The sequence below is a fragment of the Pectinophora gossypiella genome, chromosome 13, assembly GCF_024362695.1.
Source record: "Pectinophora gossypiella chromosome 13, ilPecGoss1.1, whole genome shotgun sequence".
NCBI lineage: Eukaryota > Metazoa > Arthropoda > Insecta > Lepidoptera > Gelechiidae > Pectinophora > Pectinophora gossypiella.
In genome coordinates, this window is record NC_065416.1 from 7,900,475 (window position 1) to 7,926,777 (window position 26,303).

General features: G+C 39.7%; 1 protein-coding gene across 4 annotated transcripts in view; it reads right to left on the bottom strand.

The window, feature by feature from the left end:
* The window catches only part of LOC126372054 (mucin-1-like), a 60,194-nt gene that overhangs the window by 12,713 nt on the left and 21,178 nt on the right, over nucleotides 1–26,303 (bottom strand). Inside the window, exons 3-5 of one of the 4 annotated variants that reach the window (XM_050017573.1) lie at nucleotides 21,854–21,970; nucleotides 21,105–21,140; nucleotides 20,073–20,099 (exon numbers count right to left, since the gene is read on the bottom strand). The exons of 1 other annotated variant lie outside the window; for it this stretch is intronic. In XM_050017573.1, coding sequence (XP_049873530.1) covers nucleotides 20,073–20,099; nucleotides 21,105–21,140; nucleotides 21,854–21,970 — 180 coding nt within the window. Of the gene's footprint in view, nucleotides 1–707; nucleotides 1,284–20,072; nucleotides 20,100–21,104; nucleotides 21,141–21,853; nucleotides 21,971–26,303 lie in introns of those variants that run through there. 2 more of the 4 variants (XM_050017574.1, XM_050017576.1) reach the window with 2 other exon arrangements.

A 26,303-nucleotide genomic window follows, 5' to 3' on the forward strand; every position in this document is an offset into this window, starting at 1 on the left:
ATTTAGTAACTATAAAACAACTTCCGGTGGTTTAAGTTTAAACTTTGTGAACTATATTAACCTGGTCATTAAGGAAGTCAAAATAGCATGGGAGCTAAGAGGTGGATCGTTAAAAGACATTACCGTGATGTCTGTCATTATTCGTAATCGATACTCTATCAGTAAATTTAATAACCAGTTGTATACTTTGACTAGTAGCGATCTGAAGGTGGTTATTAGCCTAGTTATGGATAATAAAGAGTAAAGCCAACAGCTCAATGGTGGAAACTATAATTACATGATTGGCAGCGCCGCTACAATACAACCGGAATAGTAGCGTATTAGAGGCAACAACGACGTGTGTTAGCGTTTCGGGGGTATCGTGACCGAAAGCAATAACCATTCTATTAGTTTTTCAATGTGAACCTGTGTAAATTAGAGAATTCTATTGCAATTTACTTTTATCGTTATTGAAGTTAATTCCGGCGTAGGGCAAATATTTACGATTCCTGTCACGTCAACTTTAGTAATAAACGTTAAAGCACTGGTAGAAGTATTATTCATCAAGGTAATTTATTGCTGCTTTTGTCTTTGTGCCGACCAAGAATCCAATGTGCGTGGTTGGTGTTGATACCAGTCTAAGATATTGTCAAATTAGTAGATTGCACGTTGTACGATATAACTTTCGTATGGCACGTTTCGTGGAATTGGAGTGTACTATTTATTACCTGCTTTTCTTGTTCATCTTTAGCCGATGATCGTTTGTGGCTCTCTTTGTCCGTCCTGGAGACAGCAGCTGTTTTCTCGTTCTTGCTTGTCACCGTTCCGTTATTCTCAGATTTTTGTTTAGCACCTTTTTTCTTGCTTTCTTTCTTACCACCACCTTCAGCATTGCTTTTGGGGGAATCTTTGATCCTCACTATGGTAACTTTTGTTTACCGCTTCTTATGTCACACTATTTGTTTTAACACACGCTATCACATAACATCAAAGTACACACATGAGTCGATATTAAATGACACTGAACACAAACTTGGAACTTCAGAAACTCTTTCAGCGGAGCTTTCTGTGGTTTCACTGTAAAACACAAAACTTTTTCTATCACAGCGAAAACAACAAAGTATAAAATCCGGTGTAAAAATCACTGCAATCCTTGAGCACTGAAATCCAGACAGGCATCCGATGCGGGGAACAAAAATAACGATGGAACGAGGTTCGCACAGCGACGACACGAGGGAACAAAGAGGAAGCCAGAGCGTAGTGTCGTGCAGTCGGCGCGGCGGCCGAGGCGCTAGTGCGGCCGGTCGTCGCCCGCGCCCCCCTCCCTCGTCTCCGCGCACGCGCCGCCCGCCCAACAAAACCGCCTCGTTGAGCATTTCTCGCTATCGCTACACATGTAAACGGCTTTCGGAAGCTAATACACGTCGACAAAAAATTACCCCTAGGCTTTGAGGAAAATAAACGTTCCAAACTGATTTCGATTTCTGTATGACAGTATAATATTGTTGCTTTTCCTTTTTCTTTCCAGTCGACAGTAGACTGGCATACCTATATTGACATTTTCGTATAAGTAATTAGGTAGGTACCTATGTTTTATATTGTAACTCTTGACGTTTATTAACTTGTTCAAAACATATTTTTCCAATGGAATACAAACAGCTAAGATTGCTGAATTCTAGGTTACTATATTCATTAGTACTAATGTTGTTTCCTAAGGAAGCACCTTTGAGCCCAGTTTCATCCTGTTATATATTGATAACCTTGCCAAAGGTTATGAATTTTAAGCTTTACAGGTATTACTGAGAAACTACAGGATTAATATAATAACCTCCTTTTACATTAAACCAATATTCTTATTGTTTGGGTTGTGAGATGGATTACCAACCTCAACGGTAACTGTCACGGTTACTATATTACACTCCTCGAGATACCCCTAGGATCTAGGATGAAATAAGAATATTCGCACATGTAGTAACGAAGAAAAGCGAACAAAGTGCATATAGTGGTAGCAAATAGGCGGTGGTGGTGCTTTTGTTTGGCTAATAAACACATTTAGCAATTTTGTAACCAGTTTCTTGCGCTTTATTTTTACCATGTTTACAGGGAAGAGATACGAACAATCTGACAAACCTATAAAAGATTCTTCCATAAATACAATTACCTTCAAGTCTCTGTGATATCAATATTACGCGCAGAGTATCACAAGCACATTCCGGTCGTAGCAATAACACATTCGCGAAAAGCAGTAAAACCGCCATAAGCCGATTTATTTATATTCGTTTTATAACTTATTGCTTTACGATCGCGCGATTAAAGCGCTCGCTGTAGGGTAACCATCACCTAGATTCCGGTCTCGGGTCTAAACCTCTTTTCACGGTCAATTCAGTTTTAAATACCGTAGTGGCCAGCTCTTTCTTATACAAATATTTAAAACTTAAGTTATACTTATAATAAATAACTCTACATTGTCCTTTACTGAATAAACTGTAAGAGACCACTCTACTCAATAAATTATCTTCGCCATAAATGAAGACTCACAAAAAGACGCAATAAAAGCTCTCCCCACGGAAAATATTAATTTGGAATCATTTATTCTATAAGGAGAAAAAAAACCGGATAAAAGACGACCCCTTATTTTAGAGGGAAACAGTAAAGCGGCAGGGATAAGCGAGATAAATCTCGACTTGTCTTCAGCAACCGTCTCTGTAGAAGAATCTATAAATGTAAAGGGCAATTTGTAAGAGTTTCCCCAAAAGAGAGGAGCAGATTATTTTTGTGAGAAACTCTGATCTCACGTAAAATATTAACGTATAATACCGAGGGGAAATTAAAGCGATATGAATCTCTTTGTATAAACAGTGACAAAAAATCACGGATCAAAGAGCTGAGTTGAAGAGCTTCATCCAACTGACGTTTATTTATACGCTGAATTATGATTTCAGATTTCGTATTACTGTTTGAATATCGGAAGAATGAAGCAGATGTCGAGACTAAACATTAGGAAATTTGTTTTTTCTAAAGTATTGAAACACAGATAATTGCCTATAATATTTCGAGTCATTATGAACACTACTGACGCAATTATAAGAATGACTTAATTTGTTACTTATAGACAGTGTACCTAAGAATATGAAACAACTCGAAGCTATTTAAATAAAGCTGTGAACACATATACGCAAAACAATAAGTCGTGTTCTGTTGCTAAGCGGGAACTAAACTCGCCCCGGCTCAGTTACACTAAAAGCAATTTGCATAATTAAACCGGGAATCTAATGGAGGAACTGCATTTGACCAACTGAGCTTTATTAGAGCCAGTATGCAATCCACAGTATATCACACCGCTATAAATGTCATTGTTAGTTTTGTAAACTACCGCAGGGAAAACTACATCTAACTATTGTGGATACTTCATTTTAAAGCTCATAGCAATAAACAAGATTATGAAAGTTAAGTCAATGCTTACGACAAAACATTAAGATAGAACTGAAAGAAAGATATTTCTGTTCAAAATAATTTACGTTATACAAGTAAGCGACAAATGAAGCAAAGTTGAGAGAATGTGCCGTCAACTAGTGCGTTAAATTCTAAAGTTACGAAATGTCAGGGCAAAACTACAAATTGTTGAAGTGCCGGTTGTCAGACGCTAGAGGTAAAAGTTTATATTTTGTAAAATTTTATTCAATCGTCCCAAAAGGCAGTGAGCCGGAAATTCGCTAGCGAGCGACAATGTTCGATTATATTTCTTTACTCGTTTTTCCACTTTCAGTACAATACAATTCTGAAAGCCCAAATGAAATTTCCATTTTTCAACGCAGATACGAAATTATATTACGCCGGATTGAATCAATTCCAATATTGCTATCCGAGTTATGTTACCTGAAAAAACAGTGTATGAAATCAGTGAGCCGGTGTGATATTGCAGCGTTTTTCGGGAAATGAAATTTTCAGGCTGTTTGTTGTTTAAAAAAAAAATGATATGTCAACAAAGTGCGGACTCGCCTCATTAATATTAAGGCATGTACGATTTCGCAGTATCCCTTACATTTCTAGCACCAATTAGATTTAGCCAGTGTCGGAGCTCCTGGCGTTGATTACGCAGATTGAAATCGCCCCTTGCGCTGCTTGTTAATGATGCAATAAAAACGACGCTTATCGATTTAGCCTCCCGTTAAGAACGCTCCAAGGCATAATAATTTATTATACAAACAATGTTGCGTCAGTCCATGTAAATTAAAGTACTCGGCGGCGGGATTATGTAACAACGTGATTTGTTAACCACTGCCTGTGGAGTGACAAAAGTAATTAACACTTACGATACACTAGAGTACTGGTTTACGGTGCGCGACCCTCCGGGCTTGCTCTCTAATGAGAGGGCGAAAACGGACCCTCGATAACGTTCGACTCTATTTTAGCGCCGATTAAATTTTGCTGGTTGTTTGAATTTTTATTGACATGAAAATTCGATTTTTAATGAATGCAAAAACGAAGCGATTCTTCCCTATGTAGTTTTAATGAAGTTACGTTTGTTTTGGGGTCGTGTTGAAAACCCTATCATGTTTGCATGATGTGTGGATATTTTTTCCGGATGAATTGCTAAAAATGGCAACCAGCGGTGAGCCGCGAGTGGGAGTTATTGGGAGTCAGACGGTAACTGCGGAATTTATTTTGAGTCTCATTCAATTTATGGCCAAATTATTGTTGAAAGCTTTTATCGGGATATGTAGAAGAAGAATATGTATCAAATATCTTTTTATGTCTATAATGCATTTTTATCTAAATTTCTGTTTTTACCACAAAAATCTTTATCTTGATGGGCCCAATGTTTAAAAGCGGGCAATATATCTATGCAGGATGTTAAACGACTTAAAAAGAGAGAGCGTGCGTAAAAAATTTGAAAGTGATACTCGAGAATGGACGAGGACGTAACAAAAGGCGACAACGACTAATGCACAAGACATACAAATGTATGAATGACTCGCGTCTGCGCTGTTAGAATTATAATGAGGACATACCAGGAGGTTACCGTCTTCTACGTGGCTAAGGGCAAGACACTGCTCCCAAATTTTATTCGACTACATTGAAATCTCTAGTCATTTATTAATACTTAAGTAACATAAAACAAATAAGACGTTCAATAGCAAAATATTTTTTATACCAATAACAGAAATAGTGGTACAAAGATGTATTGTCGTCGAAAGGATCCGCAACGGAGATTTGCGGCAAAGGAACGAGGGAAGGCGGAAAAACGGAGAAGCGTCAACAGCACAAAGGAGCGCCCGGTGCTCCGGATCTCTCTAAAGCTGGAGTAATCTCGCGCTGAGTACCGTACAGACTACAATGCAAACTCTGCAATACAAACTGCTCCCACCGGTTATACAGAACTTTTTTATCTACATCAATATGGTGTTTCAGTTAAATAGACGTCTACTTGTAAAATGTTACGAAATTGAATCCAAACACAGAGGGAATATATATCATTTTGAATCCATTTTTTAAACACAGCACGGTATTTAAATTGCAATGCAATCAGTGTATGAATACCGCAAAATGTGCACCGATAGTGACAGCACTAAAGAGGGTGTGGAATTACGGATGCGGGGGGAGAGATGCAGTCGACGATGCAGCGAGAGGCGACATAAAATTTTCAACGACTGCGCCGAGTACGCCGGCATTATCTAGCCGTTTGCAAGTGCTCCACCGCTTTTCATATCTTTTGAATAAAAATTCTCAAGTGTAACGTTGTTTCCACGAGCTTCTATGGGCGTACAGCGAATTTATTCTGTGTTTAGTATGTACAAATTTGTGTTTACAACACATGAACTCGCACGTGCCAGATTCAACTCTTGGCATCCGCAATAAGAATGCTAGATTTTATATGTTTACACATCTGCACTTGACTAAACGAATATGTTGTATAGGTATATTAACTTTTGTCCATATATTTTTATATTCACAATAAATTGGTCTTTACGAAATTCTACCTAAAAACAATATTGTTTGAATGAAATTGCGTCGTGAGTTCAAGATGCAATGTATGCAAATAAAGCAGACGTTCGAACGAATCGAAAGAGAAAATATTACAATTTCAATGCTATACTCAACTGTAAGCGTGCAAAGCAGAGCTTGCCGGTTGTTGGTAATTTTAGAGGGAGAAAACTTAAAAGGAAACCGTAATAGCTTTATAACTCCCGCACAAAAAAGAATTATCCGAGCAAAAAGAGCGACTGAGAGTAAACATGGCGACGAACGGCGGGAGTAGCGAGACAAATAAGTGAGTGCAGAGTAGCGGGGGAGCACTGACAATCTCGTTATAGATGTGAATAAATAATGAGAGAGCATTAAGCTCGCCTTTCGCGCGGGGGGGCGATCGCTGGGCGCCTTTGTTGTCGGCAGTGTTTACTGCGCGGAGATTGTGCCCGAGCGCCGCCGCCTCCGCCACCGCCCGCCGCCGCCGCAAGCCCAATTTATTCCGCTAATCGAGCCTCACCTCGCTCGCCGTAAATTAATTAACTCGACTTAACCTACCCATATAAAATTCACAAATGAATCCGAAGTCAATTGCAGAATACGTAAAATGTTTGTTGCGATTTTCTCTTATTTATCCAGGTAATAAATAGAACGTAAATAGGTCGTTACTTTAATTACTTGTGGCATGAAATTGATAAATAATCGAATCGTATATTTGTGTAATGATCGATTTGTTTAACATTTGGACAGTAGCAATAACGGGCAATTAGATCGTTAGATCAAAACGTAATCTCTGAGTCATCTAATTGTGTTTCAATGTTTCCTTTTGTTTATTTACAGGCAGAGCAGCAGAACATCAAAGTGAATAGTTGGATGAGTCCGCCCACGGCCAGGTGGACACTTTTGAAAATTGTCCGGAATGTGTCCATCAAGTGCCAACTGCTAGTGTTAATGTAGCTTGTGCAGCCGACAGCTCGGATCAAACCGCGCGCTGACACGCGAGCTATCTGGCACATGTCGCCCACACTGAATCACTCTAGCCATCTAATGTCAACCATATCTCAATGTTCTTTCCATACATTCATACATCACATGTCAATTATGTAAATAATGTCGGTAAATGCACAAACAACAATGTACTAACAAATTGTAAACATGCTCATGCATAATTGAGCGTGTAGCAACCAACCTAATTAGTGCATATTTAAACTTGATGCCCGATCATCGTTTTGATTACATATCTCGCATTCAGGGAATCTGTGCATACTCAAATATAATTTGAACATAGCTTGTAGGTGGTTAGTCCAAACAATTTGGTAACAAAGCATTGTTGCATAGGTAAGAGGCTTTGGTCAAAGAGAAAGAGAGTTTCGACGTTATCTTTGTGAGCAAAATTGAATTGAATGTCATACGTAGCGCATTCCGCGCGTTCAAAGGGAGTGTAATTGCAATACGGCAGCGCCATTTGAATCGTATCCGTGCAAATCCGCGCTAAGCACGCAGTGATGCGAGGCGGAGCGGTACAGACGCAGAGCTCGACTCGGGCGCGCGGCGCTCGCGTCACAAATCGCGCGCCCATCCACTCGTGTCGCGCTGCGCGACTTGGTCGTTTGCCAGCCGCTTTGTTTTATCGCTCTTGCGAACTATTTGGCATCTAAACAATGTTTTCATTTAATGATACAGAAAAATCGCACGGGATATTTCCATGTGTCATCACAAACGATTTTAGCTTGAGCTACAGTGATGATTAGTCGTTCATTATGTAAATTTACCAGGATAGCCAACGTGTCATTTATCAGAGAAAAGAAACATTTCGTGTCAGATTATTTAAATGAAAAATAGAACAGAAGTTTTGAAAATTAACCAATCAAATTCTAGTGGAAACATTTATCAACCGTTTTGAACAAGGGTGACTTACGTAGCTTTTGAATTGAATACAAAGAGCTTTTAAGAAAAAAGCAATGCGCGCGGGAGTTACGTGCTAAGTCATTGGGGCTTTCACGCTCTAAATAGTATGTTTATTAGTAAATGCTATATTAAACTAATTTAAAACATTCTAAGGGTTTACACCTGTACGTATAGATAAATAGATACAATTACGCTACGAGTGGTTGGTTTTAAAATCATGGTCTGAATCATCCCTCTCAGTATTCGTTACGATGTCACTAACACCCTGTATAATCATTTACCATCGCGTTTAGACGACGAAAATTATACGTTAATATTAGGTATAGGTATTACTTTGGTAAATTTGGAGGAAAATTAAAATGACAAGTAATGTTTCGTAACCTTGTACCGCAAGTTGTACAAGATAGCTGTTAAGTTTGAGTTGGTGTTGTTATTATGTAAACAGAGTTTGCTAATAAAATAATAATGTCGTAAAAAAAGAGCAACAAACCGAAAGAGATAAAGAGAGAACGTAATAAAAACAGTGCAATTTTAGGGGTATTTTGTCGAGGTTATATCCATAAACTGAGCGGAGGGTGTCCCCACCCCCCCACACCCCGCGCTCGCTCGCTACGGGATGTAATGTAATGAATAAACTCTACTGGTAAAATTTCTCCTATTTTATTTAATTTCACAATGAAAGCGATCACAACCTTTGTATTATAAAATATGTTTATTAGATTTATTTATTTCTTTCATTTAAATATTTTTCTTTACAAAATGAATATTTGCGTATAATTCATTATTAATTTTTGTTTTATATTGTTTCATTGAGAAAGAATATAGTCATACTAATAAAATAGGCGTGTTAAAAATGATTTTACGCTGCATGATAAAAGGTATGAGTAATCTTTGCCACATAAAGCAAATGATATAAAAAAACATAATAGAGAGGACGAACTAGCCTGTTCGCGGCTCAAATTTATCAGCTGACTTATGACCGGGGTCGGCGCTTCCTCTATCTCAACTTTATGTACCCTCCGCACTGAAGAGTCGTTTAGTGACCGACCCAACCCTTCCTAAGGCTAGAGTCGACAGCTTGACACGGGCCGATTTAATCAAACCCTTTAAAAGATTTATACTACAAAGATAGAGGAAATCACATTGATTTAAATTAAAAATTACTGGTATTAATGCCAGATTTACTTCGGACACTAAAATAAATACAACGAATTTCCGGCATAAACAGTATTAAAAGTAAATTGCGTAGCGTTAATCTATGCGGAAAGAGAAATGGAGTGGAAAATATTCACACATAAAATAAAGCTGAACTCGGGTAAAATATTTCCGGGAAACATGAGAGTTGTAAAGCGCAAGCTGTAGAACAAAGGTATTAAAGTGAATTTTCAAGCTCGCTCACTAGGAATACATAGGATAGCGCCGTAGCGGCACCGCTAACTCATTTTGTTTGCTCTCCATATAAAAATGTAGTTTGTTTTCGAGCGTTTGTGGAGCTCGGGTCGAGTGAACCGGGCCGCGGCTTGGTTATTACACCGTTCCTCGTAATGGCCGCAGTTTGGGTGGAATGCTCCAACGAATTGTCCCGTTTATGGGCTTATCACCAGATTACACTGCTCATAATTGAGTTTAATTTCTCTCCTTTGTTCTTTTTTTTGTGAATTAATTTAAAAACACAAACCTTTACAATTCCATTTATGTCATGCGCACCTGTGTACGTCACGTCATACCTTCGGCTACTAATTATGATATTAATTTACATAATACGTTCTGCGCAATTTAAAAGGCTAATGGACCGTTTTAAAAGTCGTTGTCGAGTGATACAACTAACAGAGGTGAAGCTGCTCGAGTAACGCTAGTTTTAAAATAAATTTACATAGTAACGTGAGTCGAAAATAGAGAGGGGAAACTAAGCGAAACGGCAAAGAGCAATGAGGCGGTGCATAAAGTCGCCGAGTGACGAAGTATAAAACAACAAAGTGGTCGACGCATCTCTCTCCACGGCATAAAGAGGAGAATAATCTGACACGGCGAACGCTAAAGTGCCGTAGAATAGTACTTTAGGGTCCATATAAAATAATGATCTGTCTTGCGCATTATTCGCGTACGGTTTACGATAGGGTGTAAAACAAGATTACGATTTAAAATTGATGTGAAGCTGTTAATGGGTCCATCAATCACAAATTTCTAATAAAATAACTGGAAGATTTAAATCTTGCGGTCGACAAATTATTTTAAACAGCCATCGCGGTTAAAATAGCCCGCGTTCGTGGGCGTGGGTGTCGACTAAGATGGGCGTGAAAGCGGCGTGTCAGCGTCGATAAGAAAACTTATTTATCGCTGTGCTTCGCGAAAAAACATATTTTATTTCATGAAAATATTTAAATGTCAAGAAACCTAAATTATGAACTTGCCTATTTACAAGGACTTTCTAGGCTACATTCCTTCAAAACAAAGTACAGAGTTGCGTTCGTTTAATCTTCTAATTTCACCGATAACAAACATATGCACATTTTATCTTTGTTTTTGGGTATAAATGATGACCTTTGTTATTACACACAGGCACATATCTCTTCCACCCTTTATAAATCTGGTCAAAATAAAGAGAATCAATATAGGTAGCAACATAATTCTATACATATCTGATAAAATATCAAGCAGCAATTATTTTTATATATGCGTCTGCCATTGCATTATATTTTTAATAATTATGTACCCGAGCAATGAGAAAATCGATAATTATCACGTTAAATCTATACAACTCCAGCTATATATGTTTTGTTTTTGGGAAACGTAGCCTGGAAAGTCCCTTATTAGATGTATATTAGTATTAAACATTTTAGATACAATTTACGATATTGTTATGAGGGAAGTTTGTGTTACGCGTGTACAGAAATTGGTCATATCAAGTTATTGAAAAGCGGGGGAGCATGTATGCAGCACGGAATCATGACAATTGACCACGGTGGGCAACGTAAGCGATCGGGCGAAGTAAACCTGGTTCAATAACAGCGGTATAATAAGATAAACACGAGGCGAGGACAAAAACCGCTTAAATGAGCTCGCGAGAATGTTCACTGGCGATATTACACGATCGCGCGCGCCGCCCGCCCGAACCGGTTCCGCTCTCTGATACCCATTAAAAGCTCATTTTAATCTCTTTATACGTTTTGAATCCTAATTGAATTAGAGCAACTGCCCTCGTTATGCTTCTCTATGGCTTTGAAGTGAGCCCGCCACTTTACTTAATAACATTTTGTTGCAACATTCACATTTTGTACACAGCTTTGTATTGTAGTTAAATGTCATAAATTTGAATTTATTTACATACCTAATACTATAACATTAGGTATGTTATGCAAGTTTACTTCTTAAATCATAAAAGTTAAGTAGATACCGGTACATAGCCTCATTACTAAATAAAACATAACTATTTCAATGGTGTGCACACAGACTAAGTATGTCCACAAGAGGCCAACAAAGAGCTTAAATCAATTAATTGTCTGGTAGCTGACACGATACGAGTAGATGCTAGAGACAAGATGTATGGAGGGTGGGTTGCTGGCTGGAGAGCGTTGCCAGACAAATTACTTATTTATTATGACAAAGGGCAATGTGACAGGCGGCGGGCCGCAGTCACGACGTGTGTTGATAGCCAATTAGACGCGGCTCTTGAGCGTTGGCAGACGTGTGGTCGTCGCCACCTCCATGACTCTCTTCACCCTGACCTATCATCAAGTAATTATTCTCAAAATAGAAGCATTATAAAAGATATAGGTCTTTATTTCAAAAACCATGTGTAACAGATTTGTGCTGACAGTGCATTTTTAGTACCTACTCACCTAAGTGAGATCTAGGGGCGAGACGGCGGGATACATGTAAGTATTCGGGCCACGTCGGAACGAGCAATTAATGGCAAGTTGAGAGAGCTCCTAGCACCACACAGTACGCCCGAGTGGCTTCGACACGGGTGTACCTAATACGGAAAATCTTAGCGTGGGGGAAACGGTTACGCGTGTATTTAAACACCTGTCAACCTCCTCAACTCTCCAAGGATCGTACAAGTTAAATTACTTTATAATAATTCCCTGAATTTCCACTCCAGACGGAATGTATAAATTGGCTGTCGTCACAGAGTTGGCGAAATATTAATGAGTGTAGACGCTCAAGTCATGGAGAGCTGTGTATCCTCTTTATCACTTTGCTCGTTCGCCTTGTTTTCTCCCGCCACTAACGATGTAGAGCTATTTACGACATAAATAACGACGCTGAAACTTGAGCCGTTAAAAGTCTTATCTTCTACTCCTGGATGCTCGCTCCACCCGCGATACTTGATATAATATTTTATGACTTTAAAAACACTGTGTTAAAGAAAGTTTTTGATACATAAATTATTCAAAACAACGAGCTTTTTAACACGATAGAAAAATCAGAAAACGTCGCTCTAGTTTGGAAAGCATACATTTTTAATAATAGGAAAACGTACGAGGGTGTCCATAGCAATCGAAACTTAAGAAAGTGGCAATCGGAAGTAGAAAAGTAATCAGTGAGGGTTCGCACGCTCGCCAACAACTTTGCACTTACACCTGCTCGGAAACGAGCGCGCGCCACTAAAGTGGATGAAACAAAAGCAACTAATTCCAGTTGTGGTGGGAGGCGGGACTGAAGCGGGACTAGTATAAATTATGCACGGTATGTGTATCGGTGGGATAGTAGGGATGTGTCGGTGTGCATTCCGGCCAACTTTGCGGGCGGCTAATTACAGCCGGTGCCGGGTCGTGTACGACGACGTGCAAATAGCGCCGGCTTATCTGCGTGTAAAGCCGTACCCGCTGCCTACCGTTTGGTCTACTCATGTTTTAAACACCGAATAAACTAATAAATAAAAAACTTATAAATCATCTTGATGACAATATTTACCTTGGTGAACTGTAGCGACGCAGAACTCTCATAATGTGAATAAATAATATGTTATACAGCACAACCTCATGACAATCGTTTCATAAATCATAAGCCGTGTTCAGCAAACATTACGCCAGTGGTTGGCACAGTGGCTAAATGCGCTTCGCATTCAAAGCACGTTGACATGCGTTTATCAGAGCGAGAGCTCAGACCGCAGCCGGGTGCATGTGCAGTGTGCAGTGACAAACGGAATCGCAGAGTGCATCCCGAGTGAGCTGCTGATCCGTCGAGAGATATCTCGACCTCGGCGTCGAGTGCTAACACTCGCCCGCCTACGGATAATTACGGCCCTTTGACGACGCGCCTTTGTCCTACACGCTCGGAAAGTGCCTACAATGTTTTTAGCTTTTATTTTTTGTGTCATTTGCACAGTTACACTTCAACGAAAAACAACTGTCCATTATTGTCGAACAACTGATGTAACAAGTTTAGTCTCTACATTTATATTTCTAATAACCATAATATTTTCTCGCAGAACTTATTTCCGTATAATGTACAAACCGTCGAGTTAGTAAACATTTCCCTAACCATACAAACAGCTAAATGTTTGGTATCAAAAACAAAGGTAAGCTCCTCGGCGGCGTAATGTGAGAGTTGTAAGCGGGTGTGTTTAAGGTTTGGATTCCATTGGCGTCAGTTGGGACTTATCCAAGTCAAGCCGGTTAGAGTCGAGCACGACAGAGTAATACGAATCTCCGTAGAAGTTTGCGAGAGGGTAAGCCTGCGGGCGACGACGGGGTGGCAGCGGGAGGGGACTCTTGTTATTACACCCTCTCACCTACGCAAGGGGTTTCTGCTATGAGCCGTACTGTCGCGCAAGATTAAGACGCTCCTCGCTTTGCTGTTAACGCTCTGGCTTCCGTTCTAGTCGCTCTGAATAGCGTCAAGTGCACCCTTCACATTCTGAGCGCTGACTTTAATAGGATACGATCAGATGGACCCACTTTACCGTGTAAACTAGTGACTAATATTAATGGTTTGTTTAAAGCTCATTAAACAAAATTAATGATATGACAGCAATTTGTGGCTAATGTATTTTTGATGACGTATTACGAATTAAATAATCAAACCTTTTCTAAATAAGTGGTTATACAAAATAGATAAAAAAGATTTAGAAAAGGACTCAGCAAAAATAAAAGAGAAAAAGGTTAAAGGGTTACAAAGTTCTAGCATGTAAATCACAGCCTACTAGCTACAAATTGAAACGAACAAGATTGTAAAAAGACGAACAGCGGTGAAGATCCTTTATTTCACGTTGTTACGTTTCACCACTTCGGTTATAAATAAAAGTGCCGAAGAAAAGCCAGATAAGACGGAAGAGAAATAAGTTTAACCGAACGGGAGAAAGCATTATCATTGGCTGCGAGCGAGGAACAAAAGAAAATGGTGGAGAGTGAGCGTACGAGAGTACTTTATAGGCGCGTAAATATGTTTTATATCCCTCTACTGTCTGTTATACACTGGCGCGCCGCCGACCACCCCAGCCTCACCCCACCGCCCGAGGGTTGCCTCGCTCTCGGAAATGCCGAGCTTTAATAAAACATATATTTTTCCGAGCGAGGAAAATACTGGGGAAACTCGCAATTTGTTCTTTCACTTTATGCTCGTTTACAAGACAAAAGTGGAACATTCTGGAAACATTATGTTAATCTCGTAGTTATGTAGTTTATTATAATTACGCTGGCACTTTATAAAAGTTTGGTTAAACTAAAGGAAGGGTGGGGCAGAAAGCACGAAGCCGGGTTAAGTGGTGGTTAGTAGGTGTGAGAAGTTATAAAGCGTGACGTAGGAGCGCTCGACGTGGGGTTACACAGTTTATAGTTGATCGGCGAAACTGTGACAATGTAGCACTTAATGGTGTAGCGGTGACCCTTATCTCGCGTGCCGCAGCACCGCGGCGCGGGCGCGAGCAATTTATTGCGGTTCATGTAAGCACCCAACAATCGACCCTCCGACTTCATGCTAATTATTATTATACGCCTTCGCCGCGAACATTACTCGACCTAATAATACTTGTAATTATATCAAACGATAACATTCAACGAACCGAAAAAGAAGCTCACGGGAATTTAATAAAAAGGCAGATTGAAATTTTCAACAGTATAATTGCTGATGTAACTTGTTTTCTGAAAGCAATTTTTCTCACTCAAAGGAAATGAAAGTAAAAAAAGAATTCCTTTCTCAGAAATAAGCCCACGCCTTAAAATGATAAAATAGAGGTACGATTAAGATAATGTTGAAAACAAATTTATATTCCGATTCCGTGGAGTAGATTAAATTATATTCTTGTTGCTCCTGAATTGCCATTTACAAAGAGGCGTATACGCCTTTGGAGATGAGAGGGCGAGAAGGGAGGTGGCACGAGCTGGAGCAGGATCGCACTCTCTCGTAGCGCGGAAGACTTCGTGGCATAAAATATTACACCAAACGAAAGAAGCTCTTTCAATTAACCGAGGCAGGTTTGCGTAAGGTAAATCCTGCCAAGAGGCGCCCACCATTGCAGCCTCGGGAAATATTTTATTCAAAGCGATTCCATTTACCTTCAATTATAATTTGAGTTATTTAAATGTATTTTGATTTCTCTTTAGCTGTTCGTGAAAAATATTTATTTCAAAATGAAACACGTATTTATGTAGTTAGCCGTATGTGTTTAATATTTCGGTGAGTTTATTGTGTTTAATACGATAAACATGAATCAATACTTGATATATTGTTATGTAATTACTTCCAGACTTTTGCTTGTACCGGAGAATCGGGTGTGTTGGCAAGCGATCAGTATTCATGAGCTTATTAATACGGCCCAAGCCCCCATACGCTCCGTGCGCAGATTGTACCGCGCCACCCAGCCTAATCGACCAGAAGTGATATGCCACCTGATGAATGATGATGACCTTTTACACGCAACCTACACGTCATGTGCGGTGTTTAATCAATAAAAAAAATACCCAGGCTTAAAGTATTACCGATACTAATATCACATAATATTACAAGTAGTACTGTGTAGTAGTATAAGTATTTTAGTACGAATTATAGGACATTTAGCTCTTTATGATTTACTCAAAAGTAACAATATTAACGAAGCCCGTTAATTCTCTCTGCATATCCCTGAGGCGATAACGCTTGAGGATATACATAAGAACATCAAATGCGTATGAAAGTTAACTGGCAATTAACGTCGTCGGAACCCTTAAACAAAATTAACATGCGCAACTGCGAACCCTAGGGCGTAATGGATAACTCAGGTCACGTATTAATTATTGCTTTACTCAATAATACATTTTCAAGTTAAATTAGCATTTAATATTGAAATTGGCACGAATGACAATTCCATTAACGCAGTAATAATTTCAGATGAACGAATGCCTACGTGTTTATATGTTGCTTTATTGTCCGACTATCAATTTAAATTTTATAAACCAGTAGCGTACTTTACATGCAAATTAATTAATAATTTTATTTACCGTTTGGCAATTATTGCTTTTCCATTTATATTAAAATTGTTTTCTAGATGTTTTAGACAATAGTCAGGTTCACAATAACTTCAATATGAGTTGATAGTTCACTGTTGAACATAAAAACGGTTACTATTGGCCCAGATTCCTGCAGGCACATCCTAATTATACGTACCTATTTTAATTTATACCTGTAATTTTCTTATCCGCTGAAAACGAAAGGGACGGACTGTTAATTTTAAAATTAATGAATAACCCGGGCGAATAAAATATGCATCTCGCTCATATGCAACCCGTTTGACGTGTGCTGTGAACTTAATTCTGTCGAGTTATTGATCAATATAAAATTTTGGAAGGGCTTTTTAAATTTCTGCTTAATATTGACGTGTGTTCCAAAAAATATATGCCTGTCCATTACCCGTCCCTTTCTTTTCGCGGATAAGAAAATGATAGGTACAACTTAATATAAAATTACATGGTGTGTACTTGAATCAGCACCATTGTCACTAAAGTTTAGTGTCCCGTCTCGCCTTGGCTAGCGTAACTTACTACTATAGCGTTACTTAGTGTCAGTAAGATAATGGATTCATTATTTTACACACCGCACATCTTGGTGCCCTAGATTCGTCATCTTACAACCATAAGACATTCAGGAACACTAGGAGTGCAGCTACTTTATTTGGACATAGCAAAATTTTACCAACGCAAATTCAACTTTTATTAACCTTTTTATTGCTTTATAATAGCGCGATTTATATTTTCCTACTGCAATTACGTTAAACACATTGATTTGACACTTTTACGTCTACAAATTATTTGTTTGCCGCGCAAGGAAGCAGGTGTTATTACGCCACGTGCAGTGTGCATGTTGATCGTTGCATGTGAGATCAATAAATAATGCAGGCATGCTAGTTGCCTTGCCCGTAAGCGGTAACTCAGTGCGCGTCCCACTGGACATGGTATTGCGGTTAAGCCACACGATTCCCTCTAAGTCCAGTTACACCACTCACATCTTCTCTTCATATCACTGAATCCAAGTTCACTGTTTATCGAATATGGGCGGAGTGATACGACCCATTATGATATGCATAGATGCATACTTCGGTGGAGTTAACCACTGTCTATGCAAGCGGACCCGTTTACTAACATAGTCAGGGGCGGGCCGGTTGGATGCTTGCATTGCCAGTTGCTGACTCCCGTTACTGCTAAGCTAATAACAGAGTTGCCGGGCTAGGGGAGTTTGCCGAGATTCGTCCCAAGTGCCGAGTTATTCATATCATAACGTTCGCTGTTTTCTGGGAATAACTCAAATTTTCAACAAGCAAATAACTAGAAAGCACTACCGAGTTGAACTGACACTTTGTGTAAAATCTTTCGAAGAAAAGGCTTTAAAATGGAAATAGTATTTTCTTCCTCTAATTAACATATTGATACGAGTACTACAGGTTAATGTCTGTTTACGGGAAGTAAATACACTACGAAGCAGTGCAAGTTGACGTCTATAACGGTGCTACGGAAGCGTCTACGTAATTAGCCGAAAGCGACTGGATTTGCATATCAAAGTGGAGGTATAATTGAACCTGGAGAGCAAATAGCCCGAGTGGAATCGGATCGAGTTAGTGGTGCTGTGTCAGTGGGGGAAACTAGTGAACAGCGTCAACCCACCGTAGCTGTAACCGCTCTCGCTTGCGCGAATTGTGTTGGGGGAATCGCTTTTGTGTGATTTCGCAAGTCTATCCGCTTCTGCAAGTGTTCGCCGCGGTGCGCGCCTTCAACCTCCCTCGGGATAATTTAATTAATCGACTACGGCAACAGAGAAGCCGAGACTGATTTCCTCCTCAGATATCCATTTATCGGCATTATTGTGCCACTCAACTTCCAATTTGATTATGTTTAACATTAAGACGGATGATGATCAAAACATTTTGCTAACAAAATTATAGAATCAATCAGACAAATTGTACTTTAACACTTGTCAAAATTAAAGTTGATACGTCATTAAATATAATGAAATATTACTTTAAAAGTTCTACTTAAATTGGAAATTGCAAAGTCCACGTAATATAATTATATTTAATTGATTGTAACCGCGCTGCAGGAAAACACAAATTCCGAATGCTGATACGCCTAACTACTCACTCCTACTAGACGAACCAAGTACTTATTAAGTATTATGTTTGTCCATTATTTAGGTATACCTATTTAAGCAGCAGAGAATTTCTTTTATTATTAGTTTCTAAGTGAATACAAAGTAAATATTCTTATCGACGATTGAGGATAAATAACAAAGCATTTATTTTAGAGGAAAGTTTAGATGTTGGAAACTCGTTAAAATCTGAGATTCCATTCAATGTTGCGGGATAGATTGCTTAAAATACTTTCATACTTAAACGTTCTGTCGGTGGGGAAAATTGAGAGGGCAGTGGGGTGGGGGAGTTCGGCCGGAGTCGGCAGCGAAGCGGCCAGATAATTAGATTAAGGGGAACGTGGCCGAGCGAGATCCGGCCGTGGCTCTGCGGCGCTCTCAACAATGCTATCACTCTTTAGAGCTTTTGGATTTGCACTGCTGCTTGCCGCAGATTGTATTTTGGATTGTTTTTATTGAAAGCCTTTTTAATTTCAGTTCACACATCCTTGGAACTTCATTTTGGTTAATGGCTCTTAATCAAACATTTATATTTGGTAGAAATTGCGTGACTAGTATAGAAAAGTTCCTAGAATAGAGACGAAGTCTTCGCTTGCTCGGGAAGCGTTAAACTGGTGGAATTTACGGGCGGCATTAAGATGGTAGCTGGCAACGCTAAAGGCGGGCGTAATGTATTTAATTACGGGCACTTGGGGACTGCGCCAATCTAGTAATTAAGGAACAGAGTCGGCGTAATCAGCGCCCTTTGGCTCGACACGTGCCAGAGTGCTCTACGCTAACTCCGGCTTTTATCCGCTTTTCACTCGCATTTCACAACCTGTTGACGAGTTAGTTAAAGCCCTAGAGCGTGTACGGTACAGTCTGAGCACAAAGCGAAACTCGCTGTTACCCTTCAAGTAACAGCACGTACCGCGTTTGCCGCCGTCTGCCTGCCGTTTTAAACTAATTTACAGCGCGGCAGTAAGATGATTTAGTTATGTGGCAGTTGACGTGTATTACAGTACAAAGTGGACGTCTGTGAGTGGTTGTAAACTCAACAAAATATTTGAAAGTACTTACAAGTAAATCAAATTATGATTGCTAGTGCTCATGTTATACTCGAAAAGATACTCGAAGTCATACAAGTCTAAGTATTGTTTTTAAAGTTTAACATTTGTAGTTTCTACTTCTAGCTTGAACAATGACTCCTTTCGAAACAGAGTAGACTATTCACATACTGTGAAGCTTATGAAGATAAGATTCATAGAATTAACGTTAAATGTCTTTATAAATCAGTAGCTTAATACAATAATCTGGAGGAGTGTAAGTGTACAATCAGTAAACAGGCGGGACACGAGTACACGAGTGTAGCCGCGAGATTAATCCCGCGCGGCGAGTCCAGCAATAACCCGCAACGACCAACTTCGCCACTTACATTACACGGACATTTATTTCCTACGCTCTGTTTAAAGTTTTACAACTCTCAAAGAGTCGGGGAGTTGTAGACTACTTTAATTAATATACACGATTCGCGATGTCTTCAGCTGTGCGCTACCTACGTAAACAGATTATAAATATAGGTACATCCCACTACTAAGCACAAGCAATGTACAGTTATAACTATACCTAACCCAGAAAAAATGTCGTGATATTCTATCTATTATTATTTTAATGTCACTTGCCTTGTCGTCGTCGCCTTCACTATCACACTGTAAAGGAGAAAAGTTTACATTAGTAATACGGCTGCTAGATTTACTTATTTCAAACTCCATGCAAGTCGATCACCTCAGTTTGTTTATAGTAGGTATAATGTTGTCACGTTAGTTAAAATAAACTATAATCGTAACCGCGTGCACTAAGCAATTAATAGCTGTAAAGGAAATAGTAATGGCGTAATGAACATTTATGAATTAGCGAGTATTCGAGACAGTTAAGGAATGTACCAGCACCTGCATGCAAAGCGTCGCTTATAATAAATAGCTTAATGCAATAGATAAATCCATAAAACACTTGTAATATCTGTTCCATAACAACATCGTAGCGTATAATGACACGCTCGAGTATAACATATTACCATACACACGCACGAAATTGATTATTGATTGTTCTTAAAATAAAGAGGAAGTCGAACTCAGACTACGTAATGTCAAACAATTTCATATAAATCCGCCCATATGAGACAAGAATACTGTTATCGTATCATAAAATTGGGGTATACGTTACGCGATATTTACGAGGTAGGTTCGCGCCAAGGGAAACAACAAGGGATCAGGCTGAGATATTACAATTTCAAATAAATACAGAACATGAAGTATTCAGGGCGAGCGCAGGTAATGTTATGTAGTACGGAGCGGCACCGCCTCGACAAATCTCGTGATTTAGCTGCGATACGCGCCGAATATCGAGCAGCACCGCCACGGCGCCGCGCCGCGAGCCGCAGCGGTATGTGTGTTTCGTGATCAGGATAAATTTGCACACGGTAATCGAGAATTATGGCTATTACATGTTACATTATTTTTTCCATTTAAGACAAATAGGGGGTGTTACTGAAAGAAATACGGCTTATGATGACTTCGACAATAAACAGCATACACAACATTCATGCAATAATGTTAACAAAAAAGTCATTTAGATAAGCGTCGTCGAGTGGATGTGCGAGACATGCCAGAAAGGAGCTCGGTAATAGTAGAAAGGACAACAATGAGTATACTCACGATATAGCCTTTTCCGGAACTACAGCGGCTACTGGCCTGTAGGGGGGACAGAGAAAGCGAACATGTGAGTGGACTAGTGACTGGGGAGGTGAATCTGTCCCGTCTCTCCCTCGGCTCGACACCGCTATTTGTTGCCGGCGAATGTGAGATTGTACACACGCTCCGAATCCGACCCCTCTTAACTTTTTAATTTGACTCGCAAATCTGGCGTTGTTGGATTTAAATACCAGATGTTCAAGTTTGGATATTTCATCAAATTATCTTCAACATTAATGTCGAGTTAACATGGCGAACAATTTATACAGTGGGAGAAACGGGATAGAATTGCAACGAAATAAAAGACACAATAAAAATTATTCACTTAACATTCTAACGAACAATCACAACAGAAAGTTTGAGACAACATAAAGAAAATGTCACATGCAGTGTGGTGTTTCGATATTAAAACATTTTGCTGTACCTAAAAGCACCAAACCTGAGCTGAAAAGATGCTCGCGAACAAGAGTAGGCACTTAATCTCGAGGAATGCGATGTAAGCTCGCATACGATAAGAAGTTTTCTCATAAGTGACTCTTTGCAGTTAAGAAGACATGAAAAGTTTCAAAGCTCGAATTTTACTGCCGCTTTATTCAGCTATCCGTTGAAAATTCTCGTTGACTTCTGAATCTCGGATTTTGACGATACGGACGCTCGGATTGGTGATTTTTGAGTGATTTGGCTAACAACATGCTAAGGAGTATGACACTTACGTCACTAAGGCGATCACGGGAAGAGTCGGGATCTCGCGGTGCCACCGAGCTGCCCGTGAGCCGCTCGGAGGCTCGCCCGCTGTCATCCGACGTGCCCGCGTCTTGAAGCAGCGTAATCTGTATAACCAACATATTATTCATCAACAGCCCATTATTAATTACACTTCGATAATAACAACGATATCCCTTTTAGAAGATCAAAATTGATATCTCGGAACCCTATAGGTAAACAAACTTAGAATAATAATTGAAAATCAGGTTGTCCCCTTCAAGGATCACCTTTGTAAGAAAGTGTTTGAAACGTGTAGTGATACGTTAAGAGTTCAATTCTATTGCAAAAAGGGGAGCGTAAAGAGGCAAAGCTTTTTTATATAGGCTCACAAAATTGAGCGGTAACTAGGATATAAGAAAACTTGATAAGACGGGGCGGGGGTGCGCAAGGGCGCGGACGGGATGAGAGGAGCCGACCCATAACGTAACGTGCCCGGGGCCCGACAATAAAAAGAGTTTTCCATTTATCACATTTCGCGTCTATTTTACGGTGGGGTTCGAAAGGCGCGCTCGAGCGGGGGAGCGACTGATGTCGACGACGAGAGCGAGCGCTCTTCGGGACGAGTAAAAGAAAATAAAACGAGTAGTATAACTTCTCTGTAAATGGATAACTCCCCGACCGCCCTCTCTCAATGAGCTTCCACGTTATTATTACTTTGCGAGAAGTTCGCTTCCTATTTGATTTGGCATTCATTTTTATGGAAAATTAAAATGAATAGTGGGCGTAAAATATTTATGAAATGATTTCTATCATTATGTTGTCAAAACTTAAGTTGTTTAATACGTACTTTATAAAACGAATTATAGGTATTACATATCCGCCATACATAGTATAGTGGGAAAATAGCAGACTATTGCAAAAACTTGTGGCACATTTTATATCATCAGACATTTGAAATTCCAGTCAAGTTTCAAAGCTGTGCGAGCACTGCGGCCATTACTCGCAACCGGTTTAGGTCTAAATAAATGGTGTCGGTTCCGGGAGTAGCTGTCGACCGGAACAAAAAAAAACGTTAGAGAGCGTCTAACTTCTGAGTGTGCGAAACAAATTTAAAAAATCTTCCAGAGTATTTTATCAAAGATTCGTTTTGGATATCCACGTAATATATAATGGTTATGTAACAAAAGACCCTTGTTAATAGAACCTTAAGTAGTCAATTTGGAAGCACAATAAAAGTTGAATACTTCCGCGTCCCCATAACAGACAACAATAAGACATACGCACACGATTATGTCCCCAATTCTAATAAAAGGGATTGCTTTCCGACCCTTTACATAGATAAACGAGTCAAGCAGAGGCACAATCAGGGTTGTCATTTAGTACGAGTTTTTAGTATCATTTTTGGAGGGATATAATTGTTTAGACAAAAAATAATGTTAAATGGATAAATGTAACCTGTAGAAAATTTTACCATTTATTTTTATGATATATTAATATGTAGGTACTGTTCCCAATTACTTATTTGTTTTGCGTAGAAGTAGGCAAAGAATGGCAATGGCAGCCCTAGACGCACATATCAATTTAATCCGCATCGTAGGCGTGGAGATCCCTCTAATACGGTCTGGGTCGTGTCGCCCGGTTGTAGCGCCGGATGTTACCACATAATTACTTTCGCTCATTACATTACACCCCAATTATAATGGACTTACCACTTACTTTCGCTCCCAAATAAAGAAGTTTTCCTAAATATTTTTTTACTTTGTGACTTCATTAATAAACATAATAAGCGGATGTGAATTTATGAAGCAAGATGTGTCCTCCTTTTGGTTTAATTCTTTGCATATTTTCAATTTTATTATCATCTATGGCGGACGGAAATTCAACAGTGAATAATTTTATGTGCCATATCCAGCAGATGCGACGTGATTTCATCACAATCTCGTATTTTATTTATTTTTTCTCACAAACAAGGAGAATATCTACTTTAGTGTCACTCAACCGTTAAGTACACGTTTTCCTTCAGTTTTTCCTTTACTAACGTTTACTTAATTAATTTATGGCTCCGGTTTATTCTGTGCAAACCGAAAACATTAATTATCCGTGGATGATAATAATAATAAAGTTATTGTTTTCAGTATCGGAATGAGCTATCGAATTACCTCGGGCAAAATACCGGTCGTTGAGCGTGGTGGATCATGGGACCACTGAATAGCTTCTTTATGACAATCGAGTTGGGTTGGTTTCGGTGCGACGGTCGGAGGAGGCCGGCGGCCGGCAGCGGTAGGCAGTCGTGCCTGACCGGCGACACAACCGCTAATTGAAACAACGACCGCGGCAGAGCATTACTTATTCATGAGAAGTCCATATGGCGGCGAAACGTGACCGACCAGATAAATCATTCAATTACATTTTTCATGAACATCCACGTCCTCGAAACTGACCTGTCCGATGTAGGTAATTTAGTTAGGTAAATAACGGTTAGTATATAATGCGATATGCCTTCGCATTAATCGTCGCCGCAATCGTCGGTTTATGGAGTGGAGTTGTTAGTTGATTTAGCTAGTTGTTTATGTTGCGGTTGTGTCTATTGGCTATTTACTAGTTGCGGTACGAGTTACGGGCTAAGTGCGCAATCTCGGCGATTATTTATCAGTATCGTTATGTGCGAGGTGAGAGCCGTGTGTCGACTGTTGGCGGTAGGTGGCAGGGTGCGGTGTCGTTAAGTGGCGCGTTGCATAATTTATTTATGTCGCGGCACGCTACTCCCTTGTTGGAACTTGTCGGCGATGCCGGAGCCTTGTTTCTAATTACTGCTGCACACTGAATTTCTGTCGTTAACAGCCACCGCGCATATTTAATTAAAACGTGCATTACTCAGAACTATCACGAAATATGATTAAACTTGTTCTATTGCAGCTTTCAACAGCTCATAATTTTTTTCTGGAGTACAAGCGTTGGTTTTGCCTATCTTTAATATATAAACAGTCGATAAATTTTGATACGAAAACACTTAACTGGTTTATAAATTCTCCCATGCAAAAGCTACCACCACTTAAAATAGTAATTCAGGTAGGGAACGAGATTATAGTGGTGATTGGCACCGTCGGACAGCTGCAAGCTAGCGCACAATTCGTTCTAGAAATAGCACTTCCATTATCTGCAGCGTGACAGTAATACGTGCGTTGACGTCGCGTACATTTTGGATGAGGCGCGCCGCCGCCGCCTGCCATCGCATCACGGGATCAATCAGATCCGGCGTCAGCCCGGCCTCCAAATGGGATTCCGCGACAGACCGCTCCCGGATTAATTTACTACCGACTCGCTGCAAGCTGTACCAATGTGCTGCGATTTAATTAACGTTTCTACTACGCTTGGATCACGCTGCGATTACCAATTAGTATTCCACTTGCTGTGAACCGTTTAGCGTCCTTTGTGCTTTATTATTTTACAGCACGTTCGCGTTGCCTCCAAGATTTAAGTGAACACCTACTATGAAGTTTGTTCAGTAAATAGCGTAGGGTTACAGAAATGAGTCACGGAACTTACACCGAAATTTCTACGTTCTATTCAGTTCTACTTAACGATTTAAAGAAAGCAAATGTTTAATGCATTATCTTCAGAACTCGTGCAGTCAATACATTTAAATACATACATACATAAACACATACACAAACTATACACGTCCCACTGCTAGGCACATGACTCCCCTCAATCAACCGGAAGGGGCATGGAGCATACTCCACCACGCTGCTCCACTGCGGGTTGGTGGAGGCATTTGGGCTAGTACCCCGGGACCAACGTCTTAACGTGCTTTCCGAAGCACGGAATCTTTCTTTTTCGGACAACCAGGTGATTTTGCCTGCTATGTACTAGCGAAACAAAGGACAGTCTCACAAATTGATTTTCGGCAGTGTCCCCATCAGGAATTGGACCCAGACCTCCATATTGTCCAATGCTCTAAACACTAGACCACGGAGGCTATTAAGTACATTTAAAAGCAATGCATATCGAATAGTGATAGTGTCACGATTTTGTAAACTGAATACAATGATATTGATTAGGTACTAGAGAAGCGTGTAGCTAATTTCATGAGCTTGCATACGAATGGACGCGAATATTGTTGACTAATTTCACAATGTTGGACAAAGCGAGCTCTATTTGCCAGTTGCAACGCTTCCAGCTACGAAGCAGATTATGTATGCACATAAATCATGGACTTTTCATTTACATGAAGCATACAATTTACGGACATTCGTACGTCGTTTGTGCTCCAATAACTTACTTTGTGAATGTATAACATATTATGCGTAATCTTGATATGATTTTTATGAAGTGTAATTAATGTATTTACTTCTTCCAAATGTACAGTAATTTATTCGGAGAGCACTTCTTTAACTGCCTATTAAATAAGCATAAACATTTTAATTTAATGAACCATGGCTGGGCAAGGGGCCCGTC